Below are 18,929 nucleotides of genomic sequence, written 5' to 3' on the forward strand. Positions count from 1 at the left end.
CCAGGGTGGGAGACTTGGAGGGGAAAGGCTTGATTCAGCAGGCTCCTCTTATATTCTTACGTACCATATTTGTGTCCTTGGAAGAAGTTCCAGATATACTGTTTGGAATCACTTTAGTTAGCTGTAAGCTGCTATGATAACTCAACTCACCTCCTCTCCCCTCTTGCCCTCCCCTTCCAGACTGTTTATTTCCACACATCTTTGGATTATCCCAGCATCGTTTTGGTGGTGGAGGTCGTAGCAACAGCCAGGAGGCGGGACGGCACCCTGCAGGAGATGTCATGTGGTTTTGGGATCATACATTTGTTTACCAGCAGATCTGAGCCAACAGACCTGAACTTGAAGGACAAAGGGTAAATGGATAAACTTTTGTAATAGCAGAGGCAGATTTCTGTGTCTTTAGGGCTGTTCACATAGTAAAGATTAGCTGGTTGTTAAGCCTAGAGCTGTGTTTGTGTAGACAGGGGTGGGGAAGCTGCAGCCCTCCAAATGTTGTTGGACTTCAACAACTGACCAGTGTGGCCAATGGTCAGGGATGATGGGAGCTGAAGTCCCAACAACATCTGGAAGGCTGCAGGTTAAAGAGAGTCTCTGGTTTTTATCTACTACTCTGTACTGAGGTAAAAGATGACACCAACCCTCTATATCATGTTCTGTCTCCTTTTTCTACTCAGGCTCAGTTTGTATCATGGGACCCCACGAGCCCTCTTGCACCCACTTCTCCAAGAGCCAATAGAGAGTAAGTCATGAGGCATATCGCCATTTTCACATGCTAGACAGTGTATTATTTGCATATGTAATAAGGCAGATCCATAAAACTCTGAGGGAAAGCAGAACATGGACTCAGAGGGGAGAGGATGAATGAGCCCGAAGTATCCACCCACAAAAGAGTCTGCCTGCTGTGTCTCTGTATACTTCAGCAGTCTGGCTTGCCTCTTTCCAATCAGCCCTTTCATGGCAGGTCATTCTGTCTCATCTTTGCACTGAGTGTGACTGGAGCATACGGTCACTTCTGACACAGATGCACTCTTTGCTCATTCTCAGAGACATCTATCTGCCTGTTGCATCTCTGCTTGAAGCATTGCTCTGGGATTGTGTTATTCTAAATACGTGACACACTCAAGCAAGCGGATCATGCACAAACCCTGGGCACGGTCTTGTTTACAACCAGCTAGCCCTTGACACACTCTAAAACTAAACCTCTTGGGAAGTAACAGCGAAACATACCTCTGATTTTAAATCAGATAAAGAGTGTGATTCAGAAGTCTGGAAATGCCAATCCAAACTGCCTTTAGACAGACTGCTTCCAGGGAACTGTCAGATTTAATTTACTGTTTGTTTTCCATCTTACCTGCCGACCGATTCCTCCCTTATCCCACCCTAATTGTCTGCTCTGGTGCTGCAGCACCCATGTCAACCTTTTACAACAGCCCAGCCGTTTCTGGACAGTCGCTCTGTGCAGCCCAGACATGATCCAAATCCATTTGGGAGGGACAAAGGTCCTTGTTGGCTGCAGTTTTGCAGGAGGGCACAGTCTCATGCTGAATATTTTATGCAGATTGAATCCCTCTTTGAGGACAGTGCCCAATCGATACATAGCAGCAAATGGGATGGGATGAGCTGTTTAGATATGCTGCAATGTGTAAGCCTGCTGCAGATCTGGCTCCTGCCAGAGAGCAAGAATAACCTGGGAGTGAGGCAAGGTTGGACATGCTGATAGGAAGGCAAGCTAAAAGGAGAACATGAGCAATACGGTGGCCTGCTTTGTGCCTAACACTAATCCACGGTTTATTTAGCCCAAGCTGAACCATGGGTTGTTTGAATGTCTGAACCCAGCCAAGCAGACTAACCTTGCATTGCTTTCTGGGAACAAACCACAGTGTGAAGCCATGGTTTGTTGAATTGCGGACCACGGCTTGTTTTAAGTGTGGGTTAGTGTAACATCCAAACCAAACAGCCTTGCTTAATCCCGCTTTGTTTGGCTGCCCCAACCCAGGTGCTTTCTGGCTTACAGAGCCATGAGAGGGAAGAGCAGCAGGAAAACAACAAAATTTGGAGAGTGAAGATGTGGGTTGTTTGTTCATCAGTGAGATGTTGGACAAACTATGGTTAAAACAAACCACGACTTAGCACTTTGTGGGGGCACAACCATTGTCTGCTAAGCCTGTGCTCCTGATTGAGTTCCAGCTCCCTTTAGAACAGTGCAAAAGAAATAATTTTGGGTGTGGTTTGTCAAGCGGGGGTGAGCAAAGAAGCACCTCTTAAAAATCCCCCCCTACACATACCCTTACACACATACACCACACACATACAGGCTAAAGATCCAGAGATGCCCCCAATTGTACTTTGAGTACACCCATCAGTATTAATGGCCTTGACTATTTCATTTCATTAATTTCAGTGCGTTTATTCTGAATAAACTTAGTTGAAAACAATCCATAGGAGTCCTGCTCTCTTCCTTTTCAGTGTGGCTTATTTTCTTGGGCAAGGCAGGGCCCTTCTCGGTCTCACTGAATTAAGAAAAAAAAGTTTCCTATTCTCCTTTCTTTAGTGAACAAGTACCTGATGACGATTGACAGCTGTCATCTTCAATGCAGCATGCAGCCACACCCACCTCTGGAGGCTGTCTATCACCTCCTGCCAGAGAACACCCCTGTGTCCAGCTTGCAGAGAATCCCTGGCATGCTAGCAGCACATGAAGGTATTGTGAAAGACACACTTTTTCTTTTTGCGGTGTGAAAGACTAGGAGCATAGGATGGAAGCTGCATTATACCAAGCCAGAGCACTGGTCCATCTAGCTCTGTACTGTCAACACTGACTGGCAGCAGTAGTTCAGAGTTTCGGTACTGTGACTGCTCACCCTTATGGCCTTCCACTTGACTGTGCTAAAATTGTATACTGTCCTGGATTTGACCTGCCAAATTCCTCAAGTCAGAAAATGTGTGATGACTGGAAAACCTGCTGGTGAATCGCTTCAGTAAATCACACTCTGTGTGGGGATACCCTTTACGTTAGTCCAGAGGCTGCAGCTGGTGCAGAATGCAGAGACTTAGGTTGCTTGAGTAGGCAAACTACCGCCAGCATATAGCACCCTACTTGCAGGATTTGCGGTGGCTACCAATCTGCTACTGTGCCAGGTTCAAGCTGCTGGTGCTAACATGAAAGCCTTTGCAGTGATTGAGAGCAGGGCTTTTAGTGTTGCCGCCAGTGTCCTGTGGAATAGCATCCCTGTCGAGCTGTGACAGGCACCCACTATCTGCAGTTTCCAGAAACAGTTGAAGGATTTCTGTTCCGATCGGCTTTCCCACAAGCGTACACCTGTTAGGGTTTTAGTCTTGTTTTGCAGTGGAGGGGAAACTTAACAGACTGTGCTCAGAACACGTGTAACTTTCAACTTAGGACAGAGCTCCCTAAATTCACATTCCCCAAAAGAACTGTGAAGGGGAAATTCCTTGCTTTCTTGTGCTTGACTGGAGCCTTCTGTTCCTTTGTGGCATCGGCAGCTGTTATACCAATCCTTACCTTCGTCTCAGACCTATTTGCATGCCTAGCAATCAATGAACCTCCCACTCATTAAAAGGGGCAATGACTTCTCCGCTTAGCCAAAGCAGTAGGTCAGGAATGTAGGTGGGCAAACGGAGGAGAGCAACATGCAACATATATCCTGTCCGGTTGCACAGTTACGTGACTGTTCGGGAACTGGGAAATGGTTAAAGGTGAGGATCCGAAGGGATGGAGAGGGGAAGGAAGCTGGTTTCTGGGGTTTGTGTGTACCTGTATGCACTCTCTCTCTTTATCCGCAAACAAGCCAGGCTGCACTCTGTCACATGGCCATTCCCAGAGCACCCAAATTAACATTCATCAGCTGTACTAGTACAGCAGGATTTCCTGGTTGTTGTCTGTGTTGGCTGTGCTCTGCATCATTTACAGTGCATACCATTATCACGGACAGCTAGCAAAGTGACCAGTATCGGGAGTGGGGGACGGAACCTGTGTATAGGAAGGTCCTGTATATTGCAGACTTCCTGGGTGGTAGGAAGTGGTAGGGGAGATGGAGTCATAGCTGGCAACTAGACCTAGTCATGTTTTTTGTTGGTTATTTGGTTGGTTAATGCGACTTGCAACCAAACAGGATCTCTGAGGCCAGTGACTAGTGTTGGGAGTTTAGACTGGAGGCACTAGAGCCTTGAAATGGAGGAGGCGAAAGATCCCAACTTGTTTGATCAGACAAGGGCAGATGGACAGGTTTCGCGGTACTTATACCAGGCCAGGCTAGTCTACTAGAGGCTTCATGTGACCTGTCAGTTGTGGGGGGCAATGTTTTCCCTTGGTCTTTGTACCTGAAGGCCTGAACATGCAGCCTGTGGGAGCTCATTAGACTTGATTCTAGCCCCAGGTCACAAGATCCCTCTTCGAGCCACAGAGACCCTGAAATAAAAGCCCTTTGACTTTAATTGGATTTCAGTCTGAGATTTCAGAGGAAAGGGAAGCGGGGTGTCAAATTTCAAAGCTCTCCCTCAATGCATGTTTTTGGATTGTGCTGAACACTCCTTTGACTCCCTGTTCATCCAAAAGTTGAAACTCGGAAATGGGGAACTTTTTAGGGAGGGGGCCATGAAATTTCATTGCTTCCTTGGAAAGCTGTTGAGAGTCTAAAAGTGGGCATTTCAAAATTCTCTGTGGCAGGCCCTATGTCAGGGGTCAGCAAACTTTTTCAGCAGGGGGCCGGTCCACTGTCCCTCAGACCTTGTGGGGGGCCAGACTATATTTTTTTTTTTTTATAAAAAAGAACGAATTCCTATGCCCCACAAATAACCCAGAGTTGCATTTTAAATAAAAGCACACATTCCACTCATGTAAAAACACCAGACAGGCCCCACAAATAACCCAGAGATGCATTTTAAATCAAAGGACACATTCTACTCATGTAAAAACACGCTGATTCCCGGACTGTCCGCAGACTGGATTTAGAAGGCGATTGGGCCGGATCTGGCCCCCGGGCCTTAGTTTGCCTACCCATGCCCTATGTTGTGGGCTTCATTATATACATTTTGGCAAATGCTGAAGATGCACTGCTTTACCCTGGCTTTTCCGCACTTGAGTTACATATTTTTTAGGACCCACCTTATTTCTACAGTTTTAAGTCATTTGAAACTGCTTTTAATGTTTATTCATTTATATTTCTTTATTAAATTTATTGGTCACTTTTTCTTACCAAGGTAACTCAAAGCGACTTAGAATATATAAACAAGCACATGCATTAAAAGGAAAAAACAAAAACAAACTAAAAGACAAACCTATTTTTAAAAGGCAGGAACATCTCACCCACTCAAGGAGGCCCAAGGCCTGATGGAAAAGAAATGTTTGTGTAATGATGGTGCCAGGTGAGCCTCCCTGTGGAGAAAGTTCCACAAGTGGGGAGCCACCACTGAAAAGACCATGTTCTCATATGGCTACTCTCCAGGCCTGCTAAGGAGGATCCGCACGAAGAAGGGTCTCAGATAACAATTGAAGGGTCTGGTTCAGTTCATGTGGAGAGAAGCGGTCCGTGAGGTATCGAGGTCCTTAGCTGCTTAAGGCTTTAAAGATCAAACCCAGTGCTTTGAGAGGTGATACGAAAACCAACTTCAAATGTCTGAAGGACTGCTACATTTAAGATTGAGCAAGCTTGTTTTCTGCTCCTCCAGAGGGTAGGACCTGAGCCAATGGATTTAAAAGAAAAGAAAGAAGATTCAAACTAAACATTAGGAAGAACTTTCTGATGGGAAGAGCTGTTTGGCAGTGGAAGGTGGTAGACTCTCCTTCATTGGAGGTTTTTATGCAGAAGTAGGGTGGCAATCTGTCAATGATTCTTTAGTTGTGATTTTTGCATTGCAGGGGGTTGGACCAGATAACCCTTGGGGGGTCCCTTCCAACTCTACAATGATAATCATAATAAAAGTGACCAGATCCTCTCAGAGCACACATAGTTAGACAGACAGAATTTTTTTTACAGGCACACATAGTTAGAACACACACAATCAGAGCACACATAGTTAGACAGACAGAAAAAAAATTACAGGCACACACACACAGAGCCAGGCGCACACACTCTAGAGCCTAATGAACGATTCATCCTTTTAAGTTCTGGGCATGAAAATGGCCCTTGCTGGCTGCGTTACTTTGACAAAAATCTGTGTCCTCCAAAGTTAGCTCTCCAGCCCTTCTGTTCTTGTTTGTTCACCTTAACCAAGACGGCCCCACAGTAAATACTACTTGGTTACTGGACAAGACAGAGCCGAGGGCCTGAAATTGGCTGCAAATGGGCACTTCCAGCCAAATGTACCCTGTAATTTGATACACTGAAGCTTTGGATAACAGCCTCTATGAAATTGAGGAGGTATATTTGGCTCCCAAAATTGAATTAAGGCAGATTCTAGTGTTAGCAAAGCTAATTTGTCAGAAACTCTCTGTTCCTAGCACTTCCTGCGGCTCTTAAACTGCTCCGCTAGCCAGAGATGTATTATTTCATTCTATTGCCGGGTGCTTTCTGTGTCGCCGGGGCTGTGCCTCCTAACTATACAGTGCAGGCTCAGTAATGCACAGTTGTGTATCTTGGGGAGGACAAGAAGAATCTTTAATCAGCTGCCTCTTGGGGAGAAAAGCGTTACGGGATGGTTTCCCTTACCACTTTCTTCCTTTCTGGGCATGTAGATTTCAGGCACACCACAGGTAAGTAGGAGGAAACAACACTTGGCAATAGCTCAAGGATTCTGAAGGTGAGCCGCCTCACCCCAGCAACCATTCTGGGAGAGGAACAAGTCAAGGGGACGATGTGCCTCATCACAGCTTTCATGTCACTGGAGTAACACAAGGCAGGGCTGACCCTGTCCAGGTGTTGCTGGAATCCAGCTCCCATCAGCCCTAGCCAGAGTGGTCAGTGGTCAGGGATAATGGGAGTTGTAGATCTGGAGGTCAGCCGGTTGCCCATCCCTTCATTAAAAGGAGGAGGCGATGATGGAGGTATCTAGGCTATTATTTCGTTATGTTCAGTACAGGTGAGTGATGGACATTAAATGCAAGTAACAGTCTCATTCAGGGATGGGGAACCTATGGCCCTTTCCATATTGTTGGACTCCCAACTCCCATCAGCCCCAGCCAGAGTGGCCAGTGGTTAGGGGTAATGGGAGTTATAGTCCACAGCATCAGGACCGGCACCCTATTGCCTACTCTTGCTGTAAGGGCTATCTGTCACTTGAACTGAGAAGGCACTCTTGAGTCAGAACATTCTGGGTTCAGCCATGAGAACAGCCTTGGTCCCTACTCCTGTAACATCAGGACAATAATACAGGTAGTCTTTCTTCTGTGCTCTTTTTAATGCTGTGCCTCTTAACACTGTAGAGTACCTTGCTGTTGCTTTTAGGTACGTGATAAATATCAAAAATTAGTATCTGGTGCTTCAAATGCTCTGAAAAGATATGAGTCATGCGTGGACAATGCTCACCCCAGAAGCCAGCCTGCTGTTATTTCAGGAATATTCCCACAGCAAAGAAATGTTAGGAATCTCCAACTCTCCTCTGGACACTTCCTTTTCCACAGAATCCAACTGACATTGCATTAATGCAGATGACTTTCCAAATGGGTCCTTCTTCTCCTGCCATGCCCTAAAGATCTTTTCTTCTGCAGCTGTATCCTGGGGATTCAAGGAACTTGATCCGTCATCCCCGCCGACAGGCTCATCAATCTCCCACTTGGCTGCTGTTTGGCCGTGAGCTTTTCCCGGCGACGAGCTTAGCAACCTTGTCACTTCATGCAAAGTCACTCTTGGCTGTGCAAAGGGTTGGAATCACACCTCTCCATCCTCCATTAGCGTAATGGAGATAGATGGGTCGTGCAGGTGAAAGGTGACTCTCTGGTGCTCTGCAAAGCTGTTGGCGCAGCACAGGCTAGGAGAGGATCAAGCTAGCTTAGTCCATCCCCACCCCTTTAACTGGCTCTGCTGTAGATTTGCGGTGGCTAAGCTCCCCAGCACTCCCCTCTGGTTAACTCAAATAATTAGCCAAGATCTTCCAACCCACCTCTATGAAATCTGGAACTCTGTTGGCCCCAAAGTGGAAATTACAAGAAATTACAACAAGTACCTACTATTGCGGAGTGGCAGGCGAAGATGATGGGCTTTGCAGAAATGGCCAAACTGACTTGCAGGATTCAAGACCAGGATGATCAGAAATTCCAAAGGGACTGAAGTAAATTTATGGTTTTTTGAATGATAGCTAAAAATTTGAAGATACTAGCAGGATTGAAATAATTCCTACAATGTTGACTTAGGGTATAGACTTAAAAATGCACGAGTGGATTTGAAATGGACTACCTGTTGAAGGGAGGGAGGGAAGTCGTAAGCTCGGTAGAGCTGAAAGCTTTATGGTATGGTAGTGTAATGTTGAGATTGTTGTTTAAGGTGGAAAATAATAAAAATTTATTAAAAAAAAGAAATCTGGTACTTTTATCCTAGCAATATATTTTTAAAATAATTTTTATTAAAGGTTTTCATAATTTGAGGGGCTCAGAAAATATGCCTACCCATCTCTGTTGCCTTCTTGTATTTCCAAAATACATTTGCCACATAAGAAGAGCTTACTGGATCAGGCCAACGGTCTATCTACTCCAGCCTCCTGTTCTCACAGTGGCCAACCAGATGCCTGCGGGAAACCAGCAAGCACGATTTGAGCGCAAGAGCATTCTCCCCTCCTGCAGCTTCCAGCAACTGGTATTCAGAAGCATTTACCACCTCCGACCGTGGAGGTAGAGCATAGCCATTGCGACTTGTGGCCATTAACATCCTTCCCCTCCATGAATTTGTGTAATCCTCTTCTAAAGCCATCCAGGTTGGTGGCTGTCACTGCCTCCTGTGGGAGTGAGTTCCATAGTTTAGCTGTGCGCTGTGAGAAGAAGAAGAAGAAGAGGAGGAGGAGTTTGGATTTGATATCCCGCTTTATCACTACCCGAAGGAGTCTCAAAGCGGCTAACATTCTCCTTTCCCTTCCTCCCCCACAACAAACACTCTGTGAGGTGAGTGGGGCTGAGAGACTTCAGAGAAGTGTGACTAGCCCAAGGTCACCCAGCAGCTGCCAGTGGAAGAGCGGAGACGCGAACCCAGTTCACCAGATTACCAGTCTACCGCTCTTAACCACTACACCACACTGGCTCTCACATTCAACAGAAGCCTCTGTTGCTGTCTGGAGGCTGCTGCTTGGGCTCCTTGCTGGAGATACCTTGCTGCTTAGCACTTTGAGTCTTAGTGCTGGCTCCTTACCTTTTCTCCCTGGAGAGCTCTCTTGCCTTCACCTCAGAAATCAGACTTTATTCACGTAGCCAACAGGCCCTTGCAACTAAAAATACAGATAAAACGGATAAAAACACTAGAGAAAAACCAGTCAGGTACACAAGTATATGAATATACTAGTAGATAATATGGAACCCCTAGGCTATATGGCCGTTCTAATAGTGTGGAGACAGAAACTCTTGCCTTCAAACCCACCTTTTTTGGTGCAGGCTAGCAGTTCTGTTTTCAAAGCCATTTGAACTAATACCGTTCCACCTACTACCACTACAGCATTTCCGGCTATAGGCTTACATTTCACCTCCCGCCCTCCTTCTCCCTGGCAGATGCCTTTGGAAGGGCCCCAGGTGTTGACTTGGTGGGCCCCAAGGCTTTCTGTTGGAAAGACCAGCGTGGAACCTTGTAGGGGGACTCAGGAAGAGGATGCTGCCTCGCTGCTGGTTTTCTTCCCATGCTTAAATTAACTCAAGTGCAACTTTCTCCTGGCCGGCCAGAGGGGGGGGGGAGGCTGAGCCAAAGGGAGAGAACATCTGTTCCAGTTCTTTCCTGATGCGCTTTTCTTTGAACGATTGAATGCTACAATTTGTCGCCCAAGGCGTTTTTTGTAGTAGGGCTCAGATAGTGTCAGCAGTTTTAACATTTGTTTATTTATTGTACTTCTTTTTTTTAAGAAAAGGTGAGATCCCCCCCTTTTATTATAAGATTTTATGCAGTTCCTCGCTTTTTGAGGCCTGGTATAAATGCTGCTTCTTCCACAGAGGTTCTTAGAGAGCTCTGATTCTTGCTGACATTGTGTGGGCAGTCGGCAAAGCCCCTTTGCTGGTTGCTGTTGTTCGTTCAATTTACAAACCGCCCTCTATCAAAAGATCCTAGGGTGGTGTACAACATGAAGAACACGTTTTACAGAACATAATAATGAAAAGATAATAACAGATATCATAATAATAACATAAGCATAATAACAGTCCCCTCCACAATTTTAACGGGCCAAAAGCACGGGTAAAAATGAATGTTCACAGGGCTGATGAGTGGACACTCTCTGTGTTCTAGGTTGGGTTTTTTTTTTTTAATTCCCCTAACACGCTTACATAAAAATGATGTTACAAATATAGAGGCATCATTGAAACTGTTCTCTCTAATTCTATAACAGCTTGGTACAGTACAGCGTCCAAGAGAGACATGAAAAGGCTCCAACGAGCTGTAAGAATTGCAGAAAGGGTAATTGGTGTTAGCTTGCCTTCAATAGAGACAATTTATGCTACCCGAGTTAAGAAGAGAGCAGAGAGAATTGTAGCAGATCCTTTACATCCCGGTCATCATCTGCTTGATTTACTTCCATCTGGACGTCGCTACAGGACTTCATATACAAAATCGGCCAGGCACAAGAATAGTTTTTTCCCTTGTGACATTAAATTGTTAAATTCGTAGTTGTATAGCTGAAGGGGAGGTAAATTATGGGTGGGGTTTCTTTGCTTCTTTGTATTGTGAGAGGAACAGTGTCTGTATGTTTACATTGCAATGTAGCCGAAACAAATTCCAAGTATGTTGGAAAATGTACTTGGCCAATAATAAATTATTCCTATTCCTATTCCTATATTGGGGTCAAATAGGCCCAGCCATAGTCTAAAAAAGGCCTTCCTCTTTGCATTCAGACACCTCCATGTTCACTCCCTAGCATCTCCAGGCAGAGCTTGAGAAAATACTTCTGCTTGAAGCCCTGGGGTTCTTAAGTGACACCCATCCAGCTCACACCAGCCACAGAGTTGCCTTCAGACTCAGCCTTTGTTGTGGAGTTTGTACCTCAAAAGCAGATGCCGCAATAAAATGCCTTGCCTGTGCCACAAGACACTTTGTGGGTTTCTTTCTTTCCTTTTTTTTAAAAGAAAGAAATGATATATGGGAGCCTGTAATCACACAAGCACACAAACACCAATCAGTTTTTATATTGATTTTTAATTTAAAGCAAAGCAAGAAACAAATTCAACGTATGTAATATGTATTAAATTGTAAATATATGTCATTCCAGCGACGCTGCATGCAATATATTTATTCCAATAAGCACATGTAGAACGGATATTAAATCACAAAAATAAGTTTTCCCAGTGACAATTGTTCCAATATGTATTATAATAACTGAGAAACACCTTTCATTTCTCTCCTAAGCCTCATGGAATATAACCCCTATTATGTTAGTTTATTAGTTCAGTCAGTTTCCAATAATATCAAGAATTTCCCTCAGCCGCTTGGAGTCAGAGGGCACTACGTACTTTTTTTCAATACCGAGCCCCAACTCTTTCAGTTGCTACTAATGCATGTTCTCAAACCACCTTCTCTTTTGTTTTTAATGAATCTCCTATTAAATTCAATGAAGTTGTCAGTGGATGAAGAGTTGCAGTACAGTAAAAAAATTTCTTCCAGTACAAGCTTCCAAGATCACTATGCTTTCTGCAGATTTCCACTATAAATGAAGAAAATCAGCTCTGGCAGCCTGAAATTTCAACATCTGATAATATTTGTAGGATTAATTTCCATACCACTGGCTGAACATTTTATATTCAGGCTTTCTGAATATTAAAGTGACGTTGGGTAGTACAAAGTATGTACAGAGACTCAAACTTCTCCAGGAACTTCAGACCCTGGATTCCAGAGCTTGCCCTATATATGAATTGCAAATAAATTCTCAAAGTGCCACTGAGAATGTACTGTAAGAAGAGTCCTTGCAGGATCAGGCCAATGGCCCATCTAGTCCAGCATCCTGTTCTCACAGGGGCCAACCAGTTGCCTGTGGGGAAGCAGGAAACCAGGGCCTGAGCACACGAGCCCTTTCCCCTCCTGTGGTTTCCAGCAACTGGTATTCAGAAGAATTGCTTCCTCTGACTGTGGAGCCAGAGCATAGCCATAATGGCTAATAGCCGTTGATAGCCCCCTCCTATCTTCATTGAGATGAGTACACATTGAGTGAGATTTCACAAATGCATGTGGAATTAGCTTCACATTGGCTTCACTTTGCTGATCTCCTTTCCACAAACACCTGCATCATACGTCCGTAGTAAAATGACATAAACTTGTGGAATTATGATGCCTCTGACTGTATTGTTTTTGAAAGAATCTTTTTGTGTGAATTTCAGCAACGTAACCAATAATCATAGAATCATAGAGTTGGAAGGGACCACAAGGGCCATCTAGTCCAACCCCCTGCCAAGCAGGAAACACCATCAAAGCATTCCTCACAGATGGCTGTCAAGCCTTTGCTTAAAGACCTCCAAAGAAGGAGACTCCACCACACTCCTTGGTAGCAAATTCCACTGCCGAAAAGCTCTCACTGTCAGGAAGTTCTTCCTAATGTTTAGGTGGAATCTTCTTTCTTGTAGTTTGAATCCGTTGCTCCGTGTCCACTTCTCTGGAGCAGCAGAAAACAACCTTTCACCCTCCTCTATATGACATCCTTTTATATATTTGAACATGGCTATCATATCACCCCTTAACCTTCTCCAGGCTAAACATACCCAGCTCCCTAAGCCGTTCCTCATAAGGCATTGTTTCCAGGCCTTTGACCATTTGGGTTGAACTCTTCTGGACACGTTCCAGCTTGTCAGTATCCTTCTTGAACTGTGGTGCCCAGAACTGGACACAGTATTCCAGGTGAGGTCTGACCAGAGCAGAATATAGTGGTACTATTACTTCCCTTGATCTAGACGCTATACTCCTATTGATGCAGCCCAGAATTGCTGTTTTCAAAAACAATTGCAAAACCTTACTTGGGTAAAGTTCGCCCAAGATGAAAAAAAAATCAGCATTATGAGAAAGAGAAAGAGCTGTGAAATGGGCTGATTAATTCATGAACAGTGAACAAAGTGAGGTGATGTCACGACTTGAAACCTTGGTTGTACCATGACCTGTGACTCTCTTTGCAGGAGACTTATTCCAGAAGCCACGACTCATGAAGACAGTGACGTGGTACTTGGAGAAGCTGTCCATCCATCTCTACCCTTCGTTGGAGAGATTTGAAGAGGAGCTCTTGGACCTGCTCATGAGTGATCAGGTACTCTCCAAGGCTTGGAAAGGCGAGAAATATGCCTTTACCCTAATTCATACTTCCCAAAACAATATGTAAACCAGAACACAGTTATCCTTCCAAGCTTGCACTTCTCTGAATTTTCAGTGCAGCTTTCCAGCCAAATAACGTATACAAGAAAACAGACATTAGTGAAAAATAACATACAATAACGCATGGTATTAGGAAACAATTGCTTGGGGGAAAACATATATTAGGTGAAGTTGCATAATGAATTTTGCCTATTGGAGCCAGTATGGCGTAGTGGTTACAAGTGGTGAACTAGGACCTTGGAGACTAGGGTTCAAATCCCCACTTGGCCATGAAGCTTCACTGGGTAACCTTGATTCATTCACTGCCTCTCAGCCTAACCTACCTCACAGGGTTGTTGTGAGGATAAAATGGGGAGGTGGAGAACCATGTATGCCACTTCAAGCTCCTTGGAGGAAAAATGGTGGGATATAAATGTAATAAGTAAATAGATATTACGAAATACGTTCACTAAAATTCTGACACATTTTCACGAGGACTTTGGGGGGGGGACCTCACACAAAACTGATGTGGAAATGGGGGGAATCAAATTTAAGAGAAGAGAAAACAAGTTACTGAAAGAAATAAAAAATGACAGATTCAGGAGTGTGTTTTATTCAGAATTCTAGTGGAAGTATGCTTTATTCAACCCAATGCATTTCAGATTGAATTGTTCTTCTTCAGGGGCACTCTGAAGCATAACTAGTTTCAGACTTTTGGTCTCAAATCTCATTGCACATTCTTTTCCAGACAATGACCAGACATAACCTGTTGTCAGGAACGTGCATAAGTCATAGTGTCATTCCAAGACAGCTTGCTTGCTTCTTTGAAGTGGCACCAATGTACTGATCTCCCTTGCTTTGAGGAAGAATTTAAAATCTCTTGCCATACCATTCAGACACCAATGGTTGTAGCCAACTATGTTTTACTCAGAACTAATGGTACAAAGTTTCTCTTCCTCCCCAGTTTAGCCTCACCCAAACCCTGTGAGGTACACTGGGCTGAGGGACTATGAGTTTCATGGCCAAGCAGGGATTTGAACCCTGGTCCCACTCTGACACTCTAGCCACTAGCCTGCTGCACAGGTAGGCTGACCCTGTGTTGTCTAAGCTAAAACAACAGCAACAAAACCCCTGCAATTCTGAGACCAGGTGGTTCAAATTCTTGCAAACCTGGTCCTGTGACTGGTCTCGATTATACAGCTTGAGCATCTTTGCATAGCAGCTCCTCTTTTGCATAATTTATTCGCCAGCTGTTGCTATATTGCAGAATTCATTCTGTATCGGCTAGTCTTTGCAAGGGGGAGCTATGTATGGTCACGGAAGCCCTGCCTGAACTGCTGAAAACCTTATTCAGACACTGGACAGCTACCTAGCTTTCACTAGGGTTTTCTGGATCTCCTCTGCAACAACCTGGTGCACATCTTTTTGGACTACAGTTCCCAACAGCCCCAGCCAGCATGTGTTTCTGGCCAAAACATCTGGATGGCACCAGGTTGGCGAATACTGTTCTAAGAAGGTAGTTTTGTTCATACGGACTACATCCTTTTTTGTTCTTTCAAAATGAAGCTAATTTCCAGGAAGCTGGATTATCCTCGCAAGTAAATAGCTGGGTTTCTTGCCTCCTCCAATACCACCAAGCGGAGAACAATGGATTGTTTCTAAGAGGGATGAATTTCCCATTTTCTGGACAATAACAATGCACCTGCTTGTTTCTTTGCATATGGATTGCTTTTGAGGCTGCATTTTTTTGCGGGGAGGGAAGAGACCTTTTATTGCCTTAGTTCTCCTTCTGATTAAGAGACTGCTCTCTTCTCAGCCTCCCTGTTGCTGTTTCTCCTCCCCTCCTCCTGGAATAAGCAACTGCTAATGAGCTACATGGTGGCCAGGCTGCTTTTGATTAATGGGTACCCAGAGCAACTTCTAAGTTTTAATGTTTGTGTTTTCAGCTCTCGCAATTTAGGAAGCGGTAATGACCCCCAAGGATGCGCCTTGTTGATTTGTCAGATGCGCAGTGGATTTTCAGAGAGGAGAAGATGAAACACTTTAATATCCAGCAGTCACTCTGGGGCAGCTTTCGTTTTTATTAGCTGAGGACACCCTGCCTAAAATTACTTTTCCCGCCCCCTCCTCACAATACATTGGTATCGCGGGTTTCAAAATGCCGTGGCATTTGATAAGTTGGTTGGGCCCTTACTCTGGGTCTGTTTCCAGTGCATTTGAATATAAGGAAAGGGAACAGCAAGCTGGATTTTCATTTTCCACCAGCCCTGCTGTAAGACAAGCCGCATCAGGCCTTCTCTCCCTTAGCTATCACCCAGCCATCAGCCATTCCTGCAGACTACAACAGTGGGAGAGATGGGTCACAGAGTCCATCCCATTGGCTCTCAGTCAAGTGCCTCCAACATGTTCCTGGAATTGTTTCCAATCCAGGTGGTCATGAAACATGGGGCTGCCCTTAAAGACTACTTAGAAACTTCAGCCAGTCTAAAATGCAGCAGCCAGGTTAATGGCTGGGCCTCTATTTAGATCTCATATAACCTTTGTTTTAAAGCAGCTGCACTGGTTGCCTGTCTGTTTTTGGACCCAATTCAAGGTTGGTGTTTAAAGCCCTAAACAATCTAGGCCCCAAATATCTGAAAGACACCCCCCCCATTCCCTACAAGACCCTATTGGGTGCTGAGTACAGTGGTACCTCGGTTTACGAACTTAATCCGTTCCTGAAGTCTGTTCTTAAACCAAATCCGTTCTTAAACCAAGGCACGCTTTCCCTAATGAGGCCTCCCACTGCCGGTGCCCTTCCATCGTTCAGCTTCTGTACATATACCAAGGTAAAGTTCATAAACTGGAACACTACTTCCGGTTTTGTGGAGTTCATAAACCGAATAGTTCGTAAACAGGGCTGTTCGTAAACCGAGGTACCACTGTAGTTCGTCCACTCTCAGAGGCTCGGGTGTGTGTGTGTGTGGCTGCCTGGGAGAGAGCCTTCTCTGCGGCAGCCCCTGTGTTGTGGAACTCCCTCCTCACAGAAGTGCATCTGGCACCTTCATTGTACAGCTTTCGGAAAATGCTGAAGATGCACCTCTTGTAACTTGGCTCGGGGTGTATATTTCCAGGATCCGGCTTATTTCTGTAAGTTGTTTTGAGTATTGTTTCCTTCATGTCATAGTATGCCCTGGCACCTTAGGGTGAAGGACAGGAAAATGAATGAATGACTACCCGACATTTTGCAGGGTAGTTGAATGGCTGTTCCTTGTGCCTTGAGACATGACCTGGCTACCTATGGATTTTCCTAGGGCAACTCGATGCTGGATGGGAACACCCTCGCGGTGCAGGAGAGGCGGCTGCACATTGGGGTACACAACGGCTTTTGCTTTGTGCAGCCACCACAGGTGGTGGTGGTGGTGCCAGAGGCCGAGGTGGCTCGAGGGCGGACCGGCAGCTTACAGAGGAAACAAGGAGCCGGTGTCAGACCCAGGTAAGGAGGCAGCTTTCCAGGCAAGAAAAAGCCAGAGGTTCCTACCAAGCAAACAAACATGTTTCTTTCCTTCCTTCATCCAAGCAAGCAAGAAGATGATCACATTTCAAGGGCACATTCTTGCAAAAGTACCTGGGGAGGATGGGGCGAAGGGCCACTGGGGGATGTGGCTTGGAAGAGAGGGGTCGTTGCCTGGGGAAGAGTCCTGAGGGTTGGATAGAGAGGCATGAGCACGCCCCACACTGGCAGTACTTTGTTCCTCTCCAAGTAGAAATTAAGGCAAAAGAAAGATGGTCAGGAGTATAAACCTGGTGGCATGTGGCTGGTTGGCATATCATATCTGGGTCTCTCTGCCCCCTCCCACTTCTTTCCTTGCAGTTCGGAGGGGCAAGCTCTTGTTCTGCGAAGCCGCATACACTTGACAGAGATGGTCCATCACCCGGCCTTTGGAGTGGTCCTGCTGCTGGAGTACGTCTTCTCCGTGGCAAGTGGACCAGATGGGAAGGTATGTGTCGCATCTGCTGTCACCTTTTTGGTAGCATAAGGATGGCTTGAGTCTCTGTCTTCATAGAGTCACAACGCAGTTGTGCCAGCTTTGACCTCCTGGTACCTCCTATCCCTTTTTTCTATGAGGATATCTTGACGAGAGGCAGACAGGCAGGCAATGCCTTTGACACAGCATAAGGACATAGGAACACCAGAAGAGCCTTATGGAGGTCAGTTGTAGCCATTGGGTGCCCTCCCTTCCCCTCTATGAGCTTCATCACTCATTTAAAAGCCAGGTCTGCATTGGTGGAAGCTGCGTATCATCCATATGGTGGCATCTTGAACATGGCCAGCATTTCAAAGTGCAGAAGCAATGCGTTGGATATAATTGCACACTCACAGCACATCTGCTTCATGTAGGAATATTAGGCCAGAGGCTGGCTACTGCTCTCCCAGGGCATCCCTCACCTGGGATACAACCTGAGCAAGAGGTGACTTGATAGAAGTTCATAAAATTGTCCATGGCACAAAGGCAGTGGGGTAGGGAAAAGCTTTCTTTCTCTTTCATAACACTGGAACTCATGGATTGGACAAATTCATGAAGGATAAGACTATCAGTGGCTACCAGCCATGATAGCCATGCTCTGCCTCCACCATTGGAGGTAGCAATGTTTTGTAATATCAGTAGCGGGAGACTGCAGGATGGAAGAGTTCTCTTGTCCTCAAGTTCCGCTTGTGGGTTTCCCATTGAGGCATCTGCTTGGGCACTATGAGAACAGAATGCTGGACCAGATAGGCCACTGGTCTGATACCAGCAGGCTCTTTTTATAGCTAGATCTGATTAGCTACTACTGGCAGCACTCAGCCCCAGGCTCGTGGGTCAGAATTGGTCCCAATAATGTATAAACAGAGTCCGTGTACTTCTTGAGTTCCCAAGCCAGCAGGCAACCAAATTGCTTTCTAAGGATTATGAAAATGTCACTCTTTCAGAAATCATTTGCTGTAGTCAGAATATGCTTCTAAATGTTCTGTATGATTGAGATTTGATGGTGGTTTTGTTTCATATCTTTACATAGATTTAACTGCGGGCTGTTTTGAGTGATTTTGTAACCTGTATTGGGTCCACATTTTGAATAATGTGGGGAAGGGGAATAGAAGGAGTGGGGGGGGGGTCCCCTAAGTGTAAGCTGCTACCTCCCAGCAAGTGAGAATATAATGTTAGAAATGTGCGGTGGGAAAACTCATTTCAGGAATTATCATGGAAATGATTTTGTGTCCTCCAGGCTGGGATATCTTTGCCTTCAAAAAGGTCTTCCTGTCTTATGTAGCAGTGGTACTTGTTGTGTAGGAGTGTGAGGGTGGCTGCAGAGATTTACAGCATGTCATGAGGCTTAGGCGCATTGCACAATATGCTCAAATTGATTTTTAAGTCCTTTTAAAATTATTTAAGGCTGGGAAGCCAGTGTGAATTTTGCTGCTACCCTTGACTCGTACCGGATGGTTCTATCATACTTCATAAATCCTCTCTAAGTGGTGTTGTCTCAGTGGAGTGCCGCCTTCCA

The 18,929-nt window shown here is 45.3% G+C and overlaps 1 protein-coding gene across 2 annotated transcripts in view; it reads left to right on the plus strand.

The window, feature by feature from the left end:
• NPHP4 (nephrocystin 4) overlaps window positions 1-18,929 on the plus strand; it is a 92,977-nt gene that overhangs the window by 17,034 nt on the left and 57,014 nt on the right. For both annotated transcript variants that reach the window (XM_033156571.1, XM_033156572.1), the window contains exons 4-9: window positions 181-353; window positions 675-739; window positions 2,552-2,701; window positions 13,235-13,362; window positions 16,700-16,881; window positions 17,260-17,386. In XM_033156571.1, the coding sequence (XP_033012462.1) occupies window positions 181-353; window positions 675-739; window positions 2,552-2,701; window positions 13,235-13,362; window positions 16,700-16,881; window positions 17,260-17,386 (825 nt within the window). The remainder of the gene's footprint in view (window positions 1-180; window positions 354-674; window positions 740-2,551; window positions 2,702-13,234; window positions 13,363-16,699; window positions 16,882-17,259; window positions 17,387-18,929) is intronic.

This window comes from Lacerta agilis, chromosome 8, assembly GCF_009819535.1.
Source record: "Lacerta agilis isolate rLacAgi1 chromosome 8, rLacAgi1.pri, whole genome shotgun sequence".
NCBI classification, from domain to species: domain Eukaryota; kingdom Metazoa; phylum Chordata; class Lepidosauria; order Squamata; family Lacertidae; genus Lacerta; species Lacerta agilis.